Source organism: Buceros rhinoceros, unplaced genomic scaffold (genome assembly GCF_000710305.1).
Source record: "Buceros rhinoceros silvestris isolate BGI_N320 unplaced genomic scaffold, ASM71030v1 scaffold12339, whole genome shotgun sequence".
Classification (NCBI taxonomy): Eukaryota; Metazoa; Chordata; class Aves; order Bucerotiformes; family Bucerotidae; genus Buceros; species Buceros rhinoceros.
Window position 1 is genome coordinate 1 of NW_010432183.1, and position 13635 is coordinate 13635.

The 13635-nt window shown below is 42.4% G+C and overlaps 1 protein-coding gene across 2 annotated transcripts in view; it reads left to right on the plus strand.

Annotated features, from left to right (window-relative positions):
• The first annotated feature begins 1269 nt into the window (after positions 1–1269).
• YTHDF3 (YTH domain family, member 3) overlaps positions 1270–13635 on the plus strand; it is a 16761-nt gene continuing 4395 nt past the window's right edge. Inside the window, exons 1-3 of one of the 2 annotated variants that reach the window (XM_010143682.1) lie at positions 1270–1291; positions 5740–5825; positions 7115–8707. In XM_010143682.1, coding sequence (XP_010141984.1) covers positions 7133–8707 — 1575 coding nt within the window. In that variant the 5' untranslated portion in view covers positions 1270–1291; positions 5740–5825; positions 7115–7132. The remainder of the gene's footprint in view (positions 1292–5739; positions 5826–7114; positions 8708–13635) is intronic. The other variant, XM_010143683.1, reaches the window with a different exon arrangement.

A 13635-nucleotide genomic window follows, 5' to 3' on the forward strand; every position in this document is an offset into this window, starting at 1 on the left:
GGCCTCTGCCCTTCCCCAAAAGTTTTGGCCCTGCAGTCTCTGCCCCCTCGTCCTTCATCTCTGTGCTTTAATGTTGTGTTTCTTTGGTCACTGTGCATGCTCTCTGTTTTCCCTTTAGGCACTTAAAGCTAGCTCAGGGATCTCGTAGCTTCTTGGTGCTCTGTATTCCATGAAGCCTGCTGCTGCTTCTTCCCAGCTTGTTTAGTTCCATCTCTGTGTCTTGGTTAGATTCACCCAAGAGATGAGTTGGGCTTTTTAAGCTTACAGTGATTTTTCTCCGGTTTTGGGAGAGGGAGGTGACTAACCAGCCCGGCTTTGGATGGAGCGGTGTTACACAGCCTCACGAGAACTCTGAGACAGATGCATGTAAAACCAAGATGGAGGCGGCTGCCTCTCAAACTTTTAAACTTCTGAACACTGAGTTTTTCAGGGCTAAAGATTGTTGGAGAGTGCTGGAGCCTGGAGACCCACTCGTGCTTAGTTGTACATATGTGAGAAGATGAATGAGATTTTCATGGGCTAGCATTTGTTTTTCAAAGCAGTTTTATTTTGCTGTAGAGGAATTAAGGATGCTGTAACTTGTCCTGTTACAGTGATTCTTAACTGCATGACAGATTAACAGTGTTTTGTAATGACTAATCCTAAAAAAAAAAAAAAAATCCTCCTTAAGGTATTATTTCCTTGTGTGAAAGCTTCATACAGGCTGCCTCATGTTCTCAATGTCCTTGCCAGTACAAGGAGTGCCCAGCTCGGAGTGGAGTTTACACTGTGGCTGTGTATTCCTTTGTACATCTAAAAAAGCAAGACGTTGGCCGTTACTCTCTGATAAGTGCCCACCAGGCAGCTTAAAAGCTGACGTATGGTAATGAAGTTCCGGTACTGGCAGTAACCTTAAGCTACTAAACTTTTTGTCCTTTATGTTTTGTTTATTGCTTAGATTTCTCAGGTGGGACAATCAAAATTAATTTGTTGTTCAGGTTTTCAGCACCATTTAAGCTTCATGTGCTGTAAAAGACTAGATGATTTCCATGGCTTCTAGTGGAATTCTTTCCATTTTAAAAGCTTTTTTTGGTAATATTTTATATAATATTTTATGTAATACCACAGTATTTTTATAGTAGCATGTTTTAAATAATATTTTAAACAGATATTTAAATTGAAGAGAGCAGAATTGGCAAATAAATGGAATTACCCTGAAGTAAACATTTGAGGATTCTAACTGAACTTGTTTGCTTTTTTTTTCCCCCTCCACTTTGCTATATACAGAGACCTAAAGGACAGGGAAATAAAGGTAAGTCGATTCCGTGTATTTCCTGTATAAACCTCTGCTTGCTGTGTATGGAGGTTAATGTGTCTTCAGGCAGTCGTGGGAAGAGAATGTAGTTATGGGAGGCCTTTAACTTCAGGGCAAGATGACAAGAAGTTGTGTGCCAAAACGTTCTTTCCCAGCATTTTTACTGCAGCACAGTGGTACCTCCATTGAAAGCATTTTATTTTGCAAATGAAGATTAATGTCAGAAGCCGGGCAGCAGCGTGGCTGTTTCTTTTTAGCTGGCTTTGCAATCCGCTTGTATCCTCTCTAACCGCACACCTTGTGCAGTGAGTAGGATCAGAATACTGGGATCATCAGGAAGAACCTTTGGAAGCTCTTCCTTGGCTTGCGAGACAACAGCCACGTGACTCTTTAGTTACTCATATCCCTGAGCAGGACACATCACCTTCCTTATTCTCAGAAATCTTGTGGGCTTGTCGTTTCAGTGTCAGTACAGAATATTCTCTCAGTGTTTATGGGCCTTCTACTTCTCTGCGCTATTCGCGGATCTTGGATTTAAAATCCATCCTGGATTTTAAATACCGTCCTCAAAGGGATGGTAACAAGGAGTTAGCTCCTCGATCTTCTCTACAGTTCTTGGCAAGGCCGTTGCAAACAGCGTCTTGGATTATACCTTGCAGTTTCTTTCCGGTCTGGAATTTGTGTGTGATAGGAAGAATAATATAGAAAAATGAACTTGTGTTTACCTTCTTGCTGTGGATGTTCCCCAGTACTTATTCTCTCACTTTCTAGTACTTCTACCTTTTTTCCCCCAAAACTGGAGCTTTTAACGATTTCTTTGTGTCTTTGAAATGGTTTGTGTTTATACCTTCCACATTGCCCTTAAAGGAGAAGAAAAGTCACTTTAGCAACTTGTTTGTGGCTTCACATTCTTAGAATTAGCACAGGTCAGTTGATTGAGGTTGCTGAGGTGTGTGTTCTAACAGACTCATACAGGTAGTTGTTGAACTAGACCCTGTGTGTATGAAGCGGAGTGGGAGTATTAAGCATTTCCACTGGGGTGTTATGTTGCAGCTTGCTCAGTAGTGAAAACGCACGAGTCAGCTTTCCAAACTTATTTCTGTGAGCATATTTTTGTGTGCTGTGATTTGTAAATGCTGCAGAATGTTTGAATCAAAACCCACCTCGTGGCTTTCTATGTAAGGAGGAGATTTTTTTTTGCCTTTCTGAATGTGAATTTCAGCGGAGTGCATGCTTTCAAATAGTGGGTACTTTCTGTGCATTAAGACTTGATTATCTTAAAGGTCTCTTCCAGCCAAAAACTTCTGTGATTCTGTGTTCTCCTGGTGAGAGCATGACCTGAATGAAAATTCTAGTGAAACAAAACAATAGTCTCCTCCGTTCTCTTAAATTACTTGGTATAATGTTCATGTAATGAAACAAAGTTATGGTTTAGCATTCGATAGAAGGAAGCTGGGAGGTTGGATATGGCAGCGCAGTGTGGCGCGAGTGGCTGGCTTTGGGTCAGAGACTTTGTGAAGAGGATAGATTCAGTTGGCATCAGCAATTTGTACTGACGACGTGTTAGCAGACTGATCTTTTTTGGGTGTCATGGTAGGTCCCAGCTTAAAGGAGCTTTGAGGGAAGATGTCCTGAGTTAAGACTAATCAGTCAAATGCTGTCTTATGGTGGGGAGAAACTGGCGTTCCCCAGACCGCTCCTTTTCCCCCTTTTCTTGTGTTTGTTGTACCAGTGTATCCCACCTGTGGTAGGAAAGCGGTGACTTCTGCGTTCATATATCTCTGTTGTGTGATTTTTGGATTCGCAGTAGGCGTAGATGTCAGCATTAGGTTTAAAACAAGAATGAAATATTCATGTTTCTTTAGTACTTACTCTCCACGTTAACTAAGGCGTAACGGCTTCTTCTAATGAACATTTTGTTCTCATGCCTTTGGCCATCGTTTGTGCATGTTGCAAGTGGTTATTCAAAGGGCAGGAGCAGTCAGAAGAATATAGGCTTGAAGTTCCTTTATTTGACGAGTTGTTTCTTGCCAATACCTAATTACATTGTGTGTTTTCCCAGTGTTTGCGGAAGTAGACAGTCTTTTCAGGGCAGGATTGATACAGATATTTTTAGTAACTGTAGGTTACTTTCCACTAGCGTTTGTCATCGCTGCCCGCTTCAGTGGGAACACTTGATGTGGAGCTTTGGAAATGAGGCACGCGTCTTCCTCTGTTTGCTCTGGTGAAATGTGCGTGAGGGCTGCATTCTTCATTAGTACACATTCTGTAAAGTTAGAGTGAAAAGCCAAAGAAACGCTCTGGTAGTGACACCGCTTCACTGGGGAGTGTATGTATATACTAGGGAAGATGTCAGTATGGAACTACTCTGTGTTGCTGACCTAAGATCTCAGTATAGAATAAATAGGAAACAAAATACATTCACAAGACTGTTCTGTGTTAGTTGTAAGGGCAGACCAAAAATAATTCTGTCTTAAGTGACCTCTGGATACCTCGGAGACAATAAAGGCAGCAGATGCGTGGTTTATGAAGATTAGCTGTCAGTGTGAGGAGATTAATTTTGATAGGATTCTAGTCTTGACATGCAGCTGTTTAGCCCTTTATTTGTGGTCGCATGCTTTTAAGAGACTTGTGTGCCTCCATCTATGTTTTTCGTGATAACAGGATTGTGTTCGAGACTCGTGCTCTCCCCACTACTGGGTTAAGTCTAAGCCGTGGCACGGACAAAATATTTTGAGGCTCATCTCATGTTTGTCTGGGCCAAATATCAAGAGGAATATAGTGTTCCAGTTCATTAATATGTTACCATGGTGTGTAAATTCAGGATGATTAATGCCTTTAACTGAAACTATTTGGGTGGGAGGGGATGGGGGAAACCCAACACTTAATTTACATTTGGTGTTTAATTTGAAATACCATTCTGTCAAGTTTTAAGCCCACTGTGCTCCCCATCGCTGGTGGTGTTTGGCTGTAGCTAGTACACAAACGTGCTGCGCCAGTTTGTGATAAGTATCCAGTGTTATGACTTTTAAAACTCCAGGAGGACATTCAAAACACGAGTTGCTTTCTTCCTTCCCAGATATTTGCTTTGAAAAAACTTGTGTTAAATTATGAATTTTCAGCTCTTTTTACTGCTGTCTGAAAATAATTTTTTCCAGAATTTTAGTTATGCTTTGTAATTATCAATTCCTTTGTAATTTTTTTCAGCTAGTTTCATTCCCCAAAGTCAGTCTGTATTAGTCAAATGTGGGGGGGAAAAAAATACTGAAGTGGCTTGGTCCAGGCACACTGGTTCGCAATGTGAACTTTGGGTGGCAAAAAAAAAAACAAAACAAACCAACAGTGAAAGAGAGGGAAAAAACCCCACTCTTCACCACCACCTCCAGGAAAGCTGGAGGTTTAGTTATGAGGTTGTGTATACTTTTCAGAAGCTTTTACAAGAAGAAAGAGGGAAACCACAGAGTCAGCTCCTAAGTCAGCATCTCCTGCTGGCAGAAAATCTGCACTTTTGTTGTAACTTCTGCACCTCACTGATAACTCCAAAACTTGTTGTTGGTTTTTTTTTTTCACTGAACCTGTTTAAGCAGTAACTTTTTTTTTTTTTGAGACAAGGTTTTTATCGAGTTGTAGAATTGCAAATTGCTGGTTTAAGCCACGGTTCTGCTTTGGGAAACAATGGAACAGAGTAGAAATGTGTGCAATTTGCCTTTATTTCAATATAGCCTCGGGAAGGGTGGAGAGACACTCCAGGTAGTTTGGGCAACTGGAAAATCCCAGGTAGGTGTAATGCCGTAGGTGAAATTAAAGGTAATAGGAGGCCAAGGAGAGCAGGGAGGAAGAGCTTGCCTCATGTGGTGGCATGTATGTTTGGAAGGGCTTGTAATCACCCTTGGGGACTTGCTTTGTACCTTCTGAGCTTTGACGTGCCACTAAAGCAGTACAGTGTAGTGTTTATGTAGGAAATACAGAATTCAGTAGCTGAACAGTGGAGCCCTCCGTGGCTGTCTCGGAGGGTGACTGCCTTTCCTCCGGGCAGGATAATGCTGTGTGTTGCAGCCTCCCCTGATCCTACTGAGTGCGGGTGAGCTGGTTGGTCTGCACCTTTGCCCTTGGTCTGGTACTTCTGGAAACGCTGGATTTGCTGCCTGTGCAGAAAAGGTGTGCCTTGAGTTTTTCCTCTGTCTGGGGAACTCAGGGAAGAACAGTCAGTAGGAGTAGTCTGCTCTGGTTGCCATCTTTCCAGATCTCTCCTGAGACTGACAGGGATCATCAACAGAATGAGCTATTTTCTTTGTTAAATTTAACAAAGTGGTGCTTAACAACAGTATGTTCAGTCTCAAGGAAGCACAAGTATTTCAACGTACAGGCGATTAAGGAGTGTTATTTAGATTTAAAGTGCAACATAGATCTTCTGGAGAGTTTACCTAATACAGATTTACTTTTAGTTTCAGTACAGAACGGTTCGATTCATCAAAAGGATGCAGTAAATGATGATGACTTTGAGCCATATCTAAGTAGTCAGACAAATCAGGTAAGTGAATGTTACTTGCTGTCTTGATGTTAATTTTGGAGTTCGGCTGACTTCCAGACTTAATTTTTAGATGGTATTTCTTAGCATCACTTCCTTGGCCAAATATCCACTGAAATACAATGTTAGATCTTATATGATATCTTAAGCAGGTAAAATCCTCTTAACAATTCTGGAAAAGAGTCAGTTAAAAAGCAGCTCTGATGTCTCCTGCGCTTGTGCTCTGACTTCAGAAAGATGCTGTTACAAAAAGCCTGAGGGGAAAAAAAAACCCAAACCCCAAAACCAACCCCCACACCTTAAATTTACAGTGAAATCATCTTCTAAATAACAGTTTCATTGGCTCTGAGAAAACATTAACTGCTTGGACGTGATTTCCTTTGAAGCTGGTAGAAGTAGCTCAGAGTTGATGGCATAGACTGAAGCTTAATATGCCTACAGCTTGGTATAACTCTTGTGCCAGGAAGTTAATGACTTATTTTTCGGAGCTGTGAATTGTCTCTGTAGTCAAAAGTGAATATTTATTAAGTTTGTAGCTTGTAGCCGTCTTGAGAGGGAGAAAGTGCGAATTATTAAAAGACTTTGAGGATTTTGCTTGTCTTCCTACTTTCTTGCAAATAATGCAGCACTAAGGAGGCATCAGCTAGGCATGATGTGCAGTGTTTTCCCCAAAACAGCATCAGAAGTCATCTGGGGGTAGTCCTTCAAATGTCTTGGAGCTTTATCTTCTCAAGAAGCAAATGCTGTGATTTCCTGGGAGTCTTGGGAGTGGAATTTGAATTTAGCCAGCAAGCTTCGTCCACAGGTTGTGCTTAACGCCCGTTCTCAGTAGCATGGAAATGTTACAGTTTGATTATTGCTCCTCCTGAAGCAAACAGCATCCCTGCATCCTTCTCACTGTGACGTTCTGACAGGTGTCTCCATCTAGAAGTGAGACATTTAACAAAAAACCTAAGAGTACCAAAACTTTAAATCCTAGTTTCAGCTATTTTTCTGCATATAGGAGACTACAGCTGTTGTGAGTTGTTTTTTAAAGGAGCTGGATATTTTCTTGATGTTGTTGATGTGGAGGCATTTTAAACCTAGCTCAATAACTGAAAATAGAAATAATATATTACAAAAAATGGGGCTCTTGAGGAAAAAATGGCCATATCTAACAGATCCGTTGTTCATCTTTTCCATTGTGAGGAAGTACAAACGCACTCATAGAATCCTTATGAATGTTTTGTGTTTTGGTTTTTTCCCTCTGGGAAGTTATCAATGTTGCTGATTTTTGTTTTATTTTCTTGCAGAGTAACAGCTATCCACCAATGTCAGACCCATACATGCCTAGTTACTATGCTCCATCCATCGGATTTCCGTACTCGTTAGGCGAAGCAGCGTGGTCAACTGCAGGAGACCCTCCGATGCCATACTTAACGACTTATGGACAGATGAGTAATGGCGAGCACCATTACATACCCGATGGCGTGTTTAGCCAGCCTGGGGCGTTAGGAAATACCCCTCCTTTTCTCGGGCAGCATGGATTTAATTTTTTTCCTGGGAATGCAGACTTCTCTACATGGGGGACAAGTGGATCTCAGGGACAATCAACACAAAGCTCGGCGTACAGCAGCAGCTATGGCTACCCACCCAGTTCTCTGGGCAGAGCCATAGCAGATGGACAGGCTGGGTTTGGCAGCGATACTCTGAGCAAGGTGCCTGGGATTAGCAGCATCGAGCAAGGCATGACCGGACTGAAAATTGGTGGAGATATGACGGCTGCTGTAACAAAAACTGTTGGTTCGGCTCTGAGCAGTACAGGTATGACAAGCATTGCAGCGAACAGCGTGCCCCCGGTTAGCAGCTCGGCACCGAAACCCACCTCGTGGGCTGCCATTGCGAGGAAGCCTGCAAAACCACAGCCGAAACTCAAGCCTAAGGGTAACGTGGGCATCGGGGGCCCTGCTGTACCGCCCCCACCTATAAAACACAACATGAATATTGGAACTTGGGATGACAAAGGGTCAGTGGTAAAAGCACCCCCAGCCCAACCAGTACTGCCTCCTCAGACTATAATCCAGCAGCCTCAGCCATTAATTCAACCACCGCCACTGGTGCAAAGCCAACTGCCTCAACAGCAGCCTCAGCCACAGCAACCGCAACAGCAACAAGGACCTCAGCAGCAGTCCCAGCCTCACCAGTTGCAGCAGCAACAGCTGCAAAACCGCTGGGTAGCTCCTCGTAATAGGGGTGTGGGCTTCAGCCAGAACAACGGAGCTGGTAGCGAGAACTTTGGTTTAGGTGTTGTCTCCGTTAGCTCCTCACCTTCTGGTGTGGAAGTGCACCCAGTGCTGGAGAAACTAAAGGCCATAAACAACTACAATCCCAAAGACTTCGATTGGAATCTGAAGAACGGACGCGTGTTTATAATCAAAAGTTATTCAGAGGACGATATCCATCGCTCCATTAAGTACTCTATCTGGTGTAGTACTGAGCACGGTAATAAGCGCTTGGATGCTGCTTACCGGTCCCTGAATGGCAAAGGCCCGCTCTACTTACTCTTCAGCGTGAACGGCAGCGGACACTTCTGTGGAGTGGCTGAGATGAAGTCTGTTGTGGACTACAATGCGTATGCTGGTGTCTGGTCTCAGGATAAGTGGAAGGGGAAGTTCGATGTCAAATGGATCTTTGTCAAAGACGTTCCCAATAACCAACTGCGGCATATTCGCTTGGAAAACAATGACAACAAACCGGTTACCAATTCGAGGGACACTCAAGAGGTACCCCTAGAAAAAGCCAAGCAAGTGCTTAAAATAATTGCTACTTTCAAGCATACCACCTCAATCTTTGATGACTTTGCACATTACGAGAAGCGTCAAGAGGAGGAGGAAGCCATGCGTAGGGTAAGGAATTGATGTCGTTCTAGTACCTCTCCTGTTTTATCTGGGTTTGGAAACCTTGTCTTTCACGCCACTGGAACTGGGGTGCGTGTGGTGAACGAGAAGGTGCTGCTTTTTACCCAAGGTGTCTGTACTTGATAGAACTGGCTCTTAATGAAACAACTGAAGTGCTGGTAACTAGTTTTGTTAGCACACGAGTGCATTTAACCACAACACTAACACAGGCCTGCATGAGCAGACCCTGACGTGTTTTGCCCTTCAAAGTAAATAAAACTGCATGAGTTTATTAGCCAAATCTGGAGTCTTCTAGTTTAGATTTTTACTGTTCCTGGACGTCACAGGTAGGACCTGCGGTTACAGAAGCAGTGTACTTTATGTAACGTGACATTTCAGTTCAAATTCCCCTTCAACGAAATGTTACCAGCAGGGTTACTGTGAAAAGCGGGTTCTCCCCTTGTGATTGATTCACTTTGTCTCTTGCACACATGTGAAACACAGCGGTGATACGGTGATGGCTTGTACATGCTCAGAATGATTTTTTTTTTTTTTTGGTCGTTTCGTTTCCTAAAAAATAGGTAGTTAATTTCTGTGAAGAAAAGTATACCTATGGAAAAACTTTAGTTCCTAGTACTGCAGTGGTCCCACCCCTCCTGTACATTCCTCATCCTTTGACACACATGTGGTGTCTCCTGTAAACCCGCGTTGTCTGTCCCTGAAAGCAATCTTGTAGTTTTATTGCACAGCTCTGCAATAAATTGTGGCGCTGGAAGTTTTTTATTGTTCAGAGGCAAGATGAGTATCCCGCTCGGGCATGTAATGCCTTTGGAATATATTTTTTTCTCTAAAGAAAACTGACTGTGCCCTAAATCAGTATGAGTACTTCTGTGATGGGAGGCCAGGCTGGGTTTGTAACTGACATGCAATCGGAGGGAAAACTTGGACCTTTTCAGGCATTAGTTCGATTTCATTGTGATTTTGGTGATGTTTCAGAAGGACTATGATTCTCATGGTTCAGTAGTTTCAGATTTTTCTTAATTTTTTATATTTTAAGACATTCCACAAATACCTGGTATGCTTCCAAAGTATCTATTTTTGTGAAAAAACGAACAAAACAAACCAAAAAACCCCCCAGCTTACCAAAGGAGTCATCATTAAGACATGCCCTGGCAACTCAGGAAGGTGATGTGTTGTGTTTGTGGTTTCGTTCCCTCACTAGCAGTTGAAAGCCACAAAAAATAACAGAGAGGGAACAGGGGCTGTTGGTAGTGGGGGGCTATTGGTAGTATGGGGTGTGTTTCTACGTGTGCTAAACTTCAAACTGAAAGCACTACGTTCAGTGTTTGGTAGGTCTCTAACTAGATGTCTGTGATTATGCGTATTTCTGTAACAAAGTGGTGTTGGTGTTTCCTTTAATATCTTCAGGGAAACATCCAGGATGTGTATGACTTAGGTAGGGAGCTCTGCACTTCTCCCTTAAGAGTTACCTCTCCCAGTACTGTTGGGAGAAGACGTGCTCATCGGGATGCTCACATGACAGGCATTGATTCCACAGCATCGTGCAGACTGGTTGGGTGATAAATTATAAACGTTGCTTCAGAGCTGCATTTGTAGTTGTGAGGTTTTTCTCTTTGTAGATAGGATGCCTTAAGCAAATGAATATGTACTTAAAATATAGGTAGTCAGATTAAACTAATGACAGCTACTGAGAGATTGTCTTCATCAGCCTCTGGAGTGTTGATTTTCAACCTCCAGGATTCCTTTGTCACACACTTACACAACCCGTCTTTGAATTGTACACGTCCAACTGGTAACTCTTTCATGGATCAGGAGTAGTTTGGAAATGCAACAGTTAGTATTGTAAGCTCTGGTTTATGGTTAACTGGGTGATCCTTTAGCACCTAGAGCCAGCTGGGCTTTGCTGGAGTCCTGTTTAAATTTGCGCATTTTCTACTGCCAGGAGAACTGTGAAAATGAAGTTCATGCCCATTTTCTGTGGCCGCTGTGGCAATCACTTTATTTCCATCATGAAAAATGTGCTTATTGCTGTTAATAAAATATTAAATGCCTCGAGCAGCTGTAATCATTTACATGTTCTTTAAAGTTCAATGTTTTGTTGTTGCATAGGTGGTAACAAACTTCTGCAGAGCCGTGATCTGAACGTAGCAAGCAGCAGAGGATTTATGGGTTTAATTTACTTTATAACTGTTCATCACTCCAGCGAAATTATTTTAGAAGAATTGGTTGTAAAAGTTTAATATTAACAACTTGGGGGGATCAATAATTAATTTCCAATATGACCCAGCAGTACATTTCAGTAAAATATGGCAGAATGCTCATGAAAGTGCAGTGAATAGTCTGCCATGAAGAGGAAACTGCACTAACTTTGCCATTTGATAAGGGCTGCTGAAATATTTGAACTCTGGTGTCTACCAGTGTTTGATGTGACCCCGATGTCGGCAGAGGAAGCTACAACGGGAGCTTGAAACAAATCTGTGCAGTAACCATTCACGCTTTTCTTACAGCTCAGGTTCCGGTGTCTCATGGTGAACAGACAAGTGCTGTGATCTTTCACCAAAGGAGCAAAGAAATGGGTGGTGTTTTTCATGAGGTCTCTCAGTATCTTGAAATAATCTGAAATTGCGTTAGTCCTTAGTTTGAACCGTTGCTTTGTGGTTGAAATGTGCGTATTTGTGCGCAGATTATTTAGAATGCGTTTGATGGTCTTTCAGCAGAAAGCAGTATCATTAAGATCTAACAAAGTGGAACAGAAGTCTTAAAATATGCCATTTAAGAGCATGTAATTACATTAGGAAAGTAAAAGATACTGGAAGAAAAATCTGTGTTAGTAGATCTGTGCCTGAACTTCAGTAAATACATGAAAAGTGGCTCTGATTAAAAATGCACTTGTGGGAAGGTGAGAGCTTCAACACCCTCAGCTGGGGGCTTGAACCTGCAGTTACCTCTTGTCCTAGGACCTTCTTTTGGTGCTTTATAGTGCAGAACGGAAAGGAAAAAAGGTGATGATTCCACGTAACTGCTAGAATGCTCTGGATGGTTTTCTTATTGAGATAGTTCAGGAAAAGAATGACTTTTTATACTGAATTCCTCTGCCTTTTCCCATGGATATATTTGTGTTCATCTGATTTGCATTTGGAATTTTTACTTTTCAGGAAGCATTTAAATGGCGGAGAAATAAGCATTTTAAATGGTAGCTGTTTGTACTACAAGCTGATTGAGAGTGAGAAAGTTTTATCTCTAAAGGAGGAATTTTTTTCTCTTTCCCCCTCATGCTGATACTAATGTAACTTCTGTTTCTCTGGTAATTTGGTCATAATCTGGCTGCTGCATTAAGTGGTGAAGCTCCTTCCCACTCCAGGACACTGCTGACTTCATGCTTGATTTGATATTTCTTAAAAATGTCTTGAAGAAGGAAGGAAGTGAGGAAAACATCCATTAAGAGTGAACTGCTGACACTTCTTTCTCTCCTTTCATCCTCCCTCAACCGTCAGCGACTGGGTTATAACGTCAAAGTCAGATGCGTCACAGTCCTTGTACAAGTCAGGGAGAACAGGTAGCTGACAGACATTTTTATTGTAGTTAAATGATGGTGGTTGCAGACAGCTTTTTAAAGTTTGTGCTTGCATCTGAAAGAGGTTCCAAACAGTTACAGAGTGTCTTCTGAGAAACTTGCGCTGTTCCTTTGTGCTTTTGATGCTGTTTCAAGGGCTATTTGTTTGCAGTTTCCTTGAACTTGTTTATCTGCAGTTTCACCTTCATAAATGAAAGCGATACAGCAGGTCTTAAGTCTGTTTTAAGGGGGGAAAAAAAAGGTCAGAAAGTAGAAGCAGAAGATGCTTTTTTGCTTCCTTGACAATCCTGGCATGCATACATACCCCTGGTCTTGGAAGGAGGATTGTTTGGCTCTAGGATAACTGTAGACATCCTGATGCACAATTTTCATCCCCTGATGGCATGTTGGTTTATCATGTCTCCACGTGCTTTTGCATCCTTAGCCTTTTGGAAGCAGAATGATGTGCAAGTTCTCTTGCTACAGACACATGGATTTCAGAAGTACCCTTTTCCATGTGTTTGGTAGGGCCAGTGGTTCCTGTTTGGAGAGAGGCTTTAGAATTTATCACAGGATGGGGGTGTTCTCTGCATGTTACGATACAGATCGTATAGAGTGAGCAGAGGTTTCTCTGGTGAGGGAAGAGGTGGTGCCGCAGGGTAAGTGTGATGTTGGACCACTGAGTGGAAGAGATAGAGTGTAATTCTACTCACAGGCGGGCTTATTCCGTAGTGGCACTTGCCGGAACTTGTCACATTTTTCTTTTTTGGAGTTGCTACCTGCAGAATCAAGCCTGCGAGTCCTTTTCACAGAGTGGGTTTGAATTCTCTGACTCTGAAAGTTGAAAGACTGATTTCCCCTGTAAAATAGAGGCCCCTGTTGGAAAAGCTGGGAATGTCAACCAAATGGTTTCCTTTTGCGTAGAATATAAAAAGAAACCAAGGTAAAGTAAGTTCATGTTTCCTCATGGCAGGCTGCAATTTGAGTTCCACGTGTGCGAAGAGCACGAGTGGGGACGATTCAAGAGAAACTGCCTGAGAAGTTCTTCCCTGGTGCATTTAGTAGCCGCTGCAGTGGGTGTCGTTTCCCTTCCAAGGCTGCTATAGATTCCTTAGCAGAGCGATTAAATCACGTCATCTCATTGCTGCCCATGGGCATCTGAGAAGAGTTAATAAAGGTGTCAGAGTGGTCCTTCTGCTCCTTTGACGGGACAGTCATCACCCCTGGATGTGGCTGTTGCTGTGGATGGAGTCGGAAGCTCTCTGTTGTCAGTCTTCACAAGCCGGTGTTACACTGGGCATTGTTAACAAACAATAGTGAGGACCTAGAAGCTTGATTTTTTTTTTTTTTTTTTTTTTTTTTT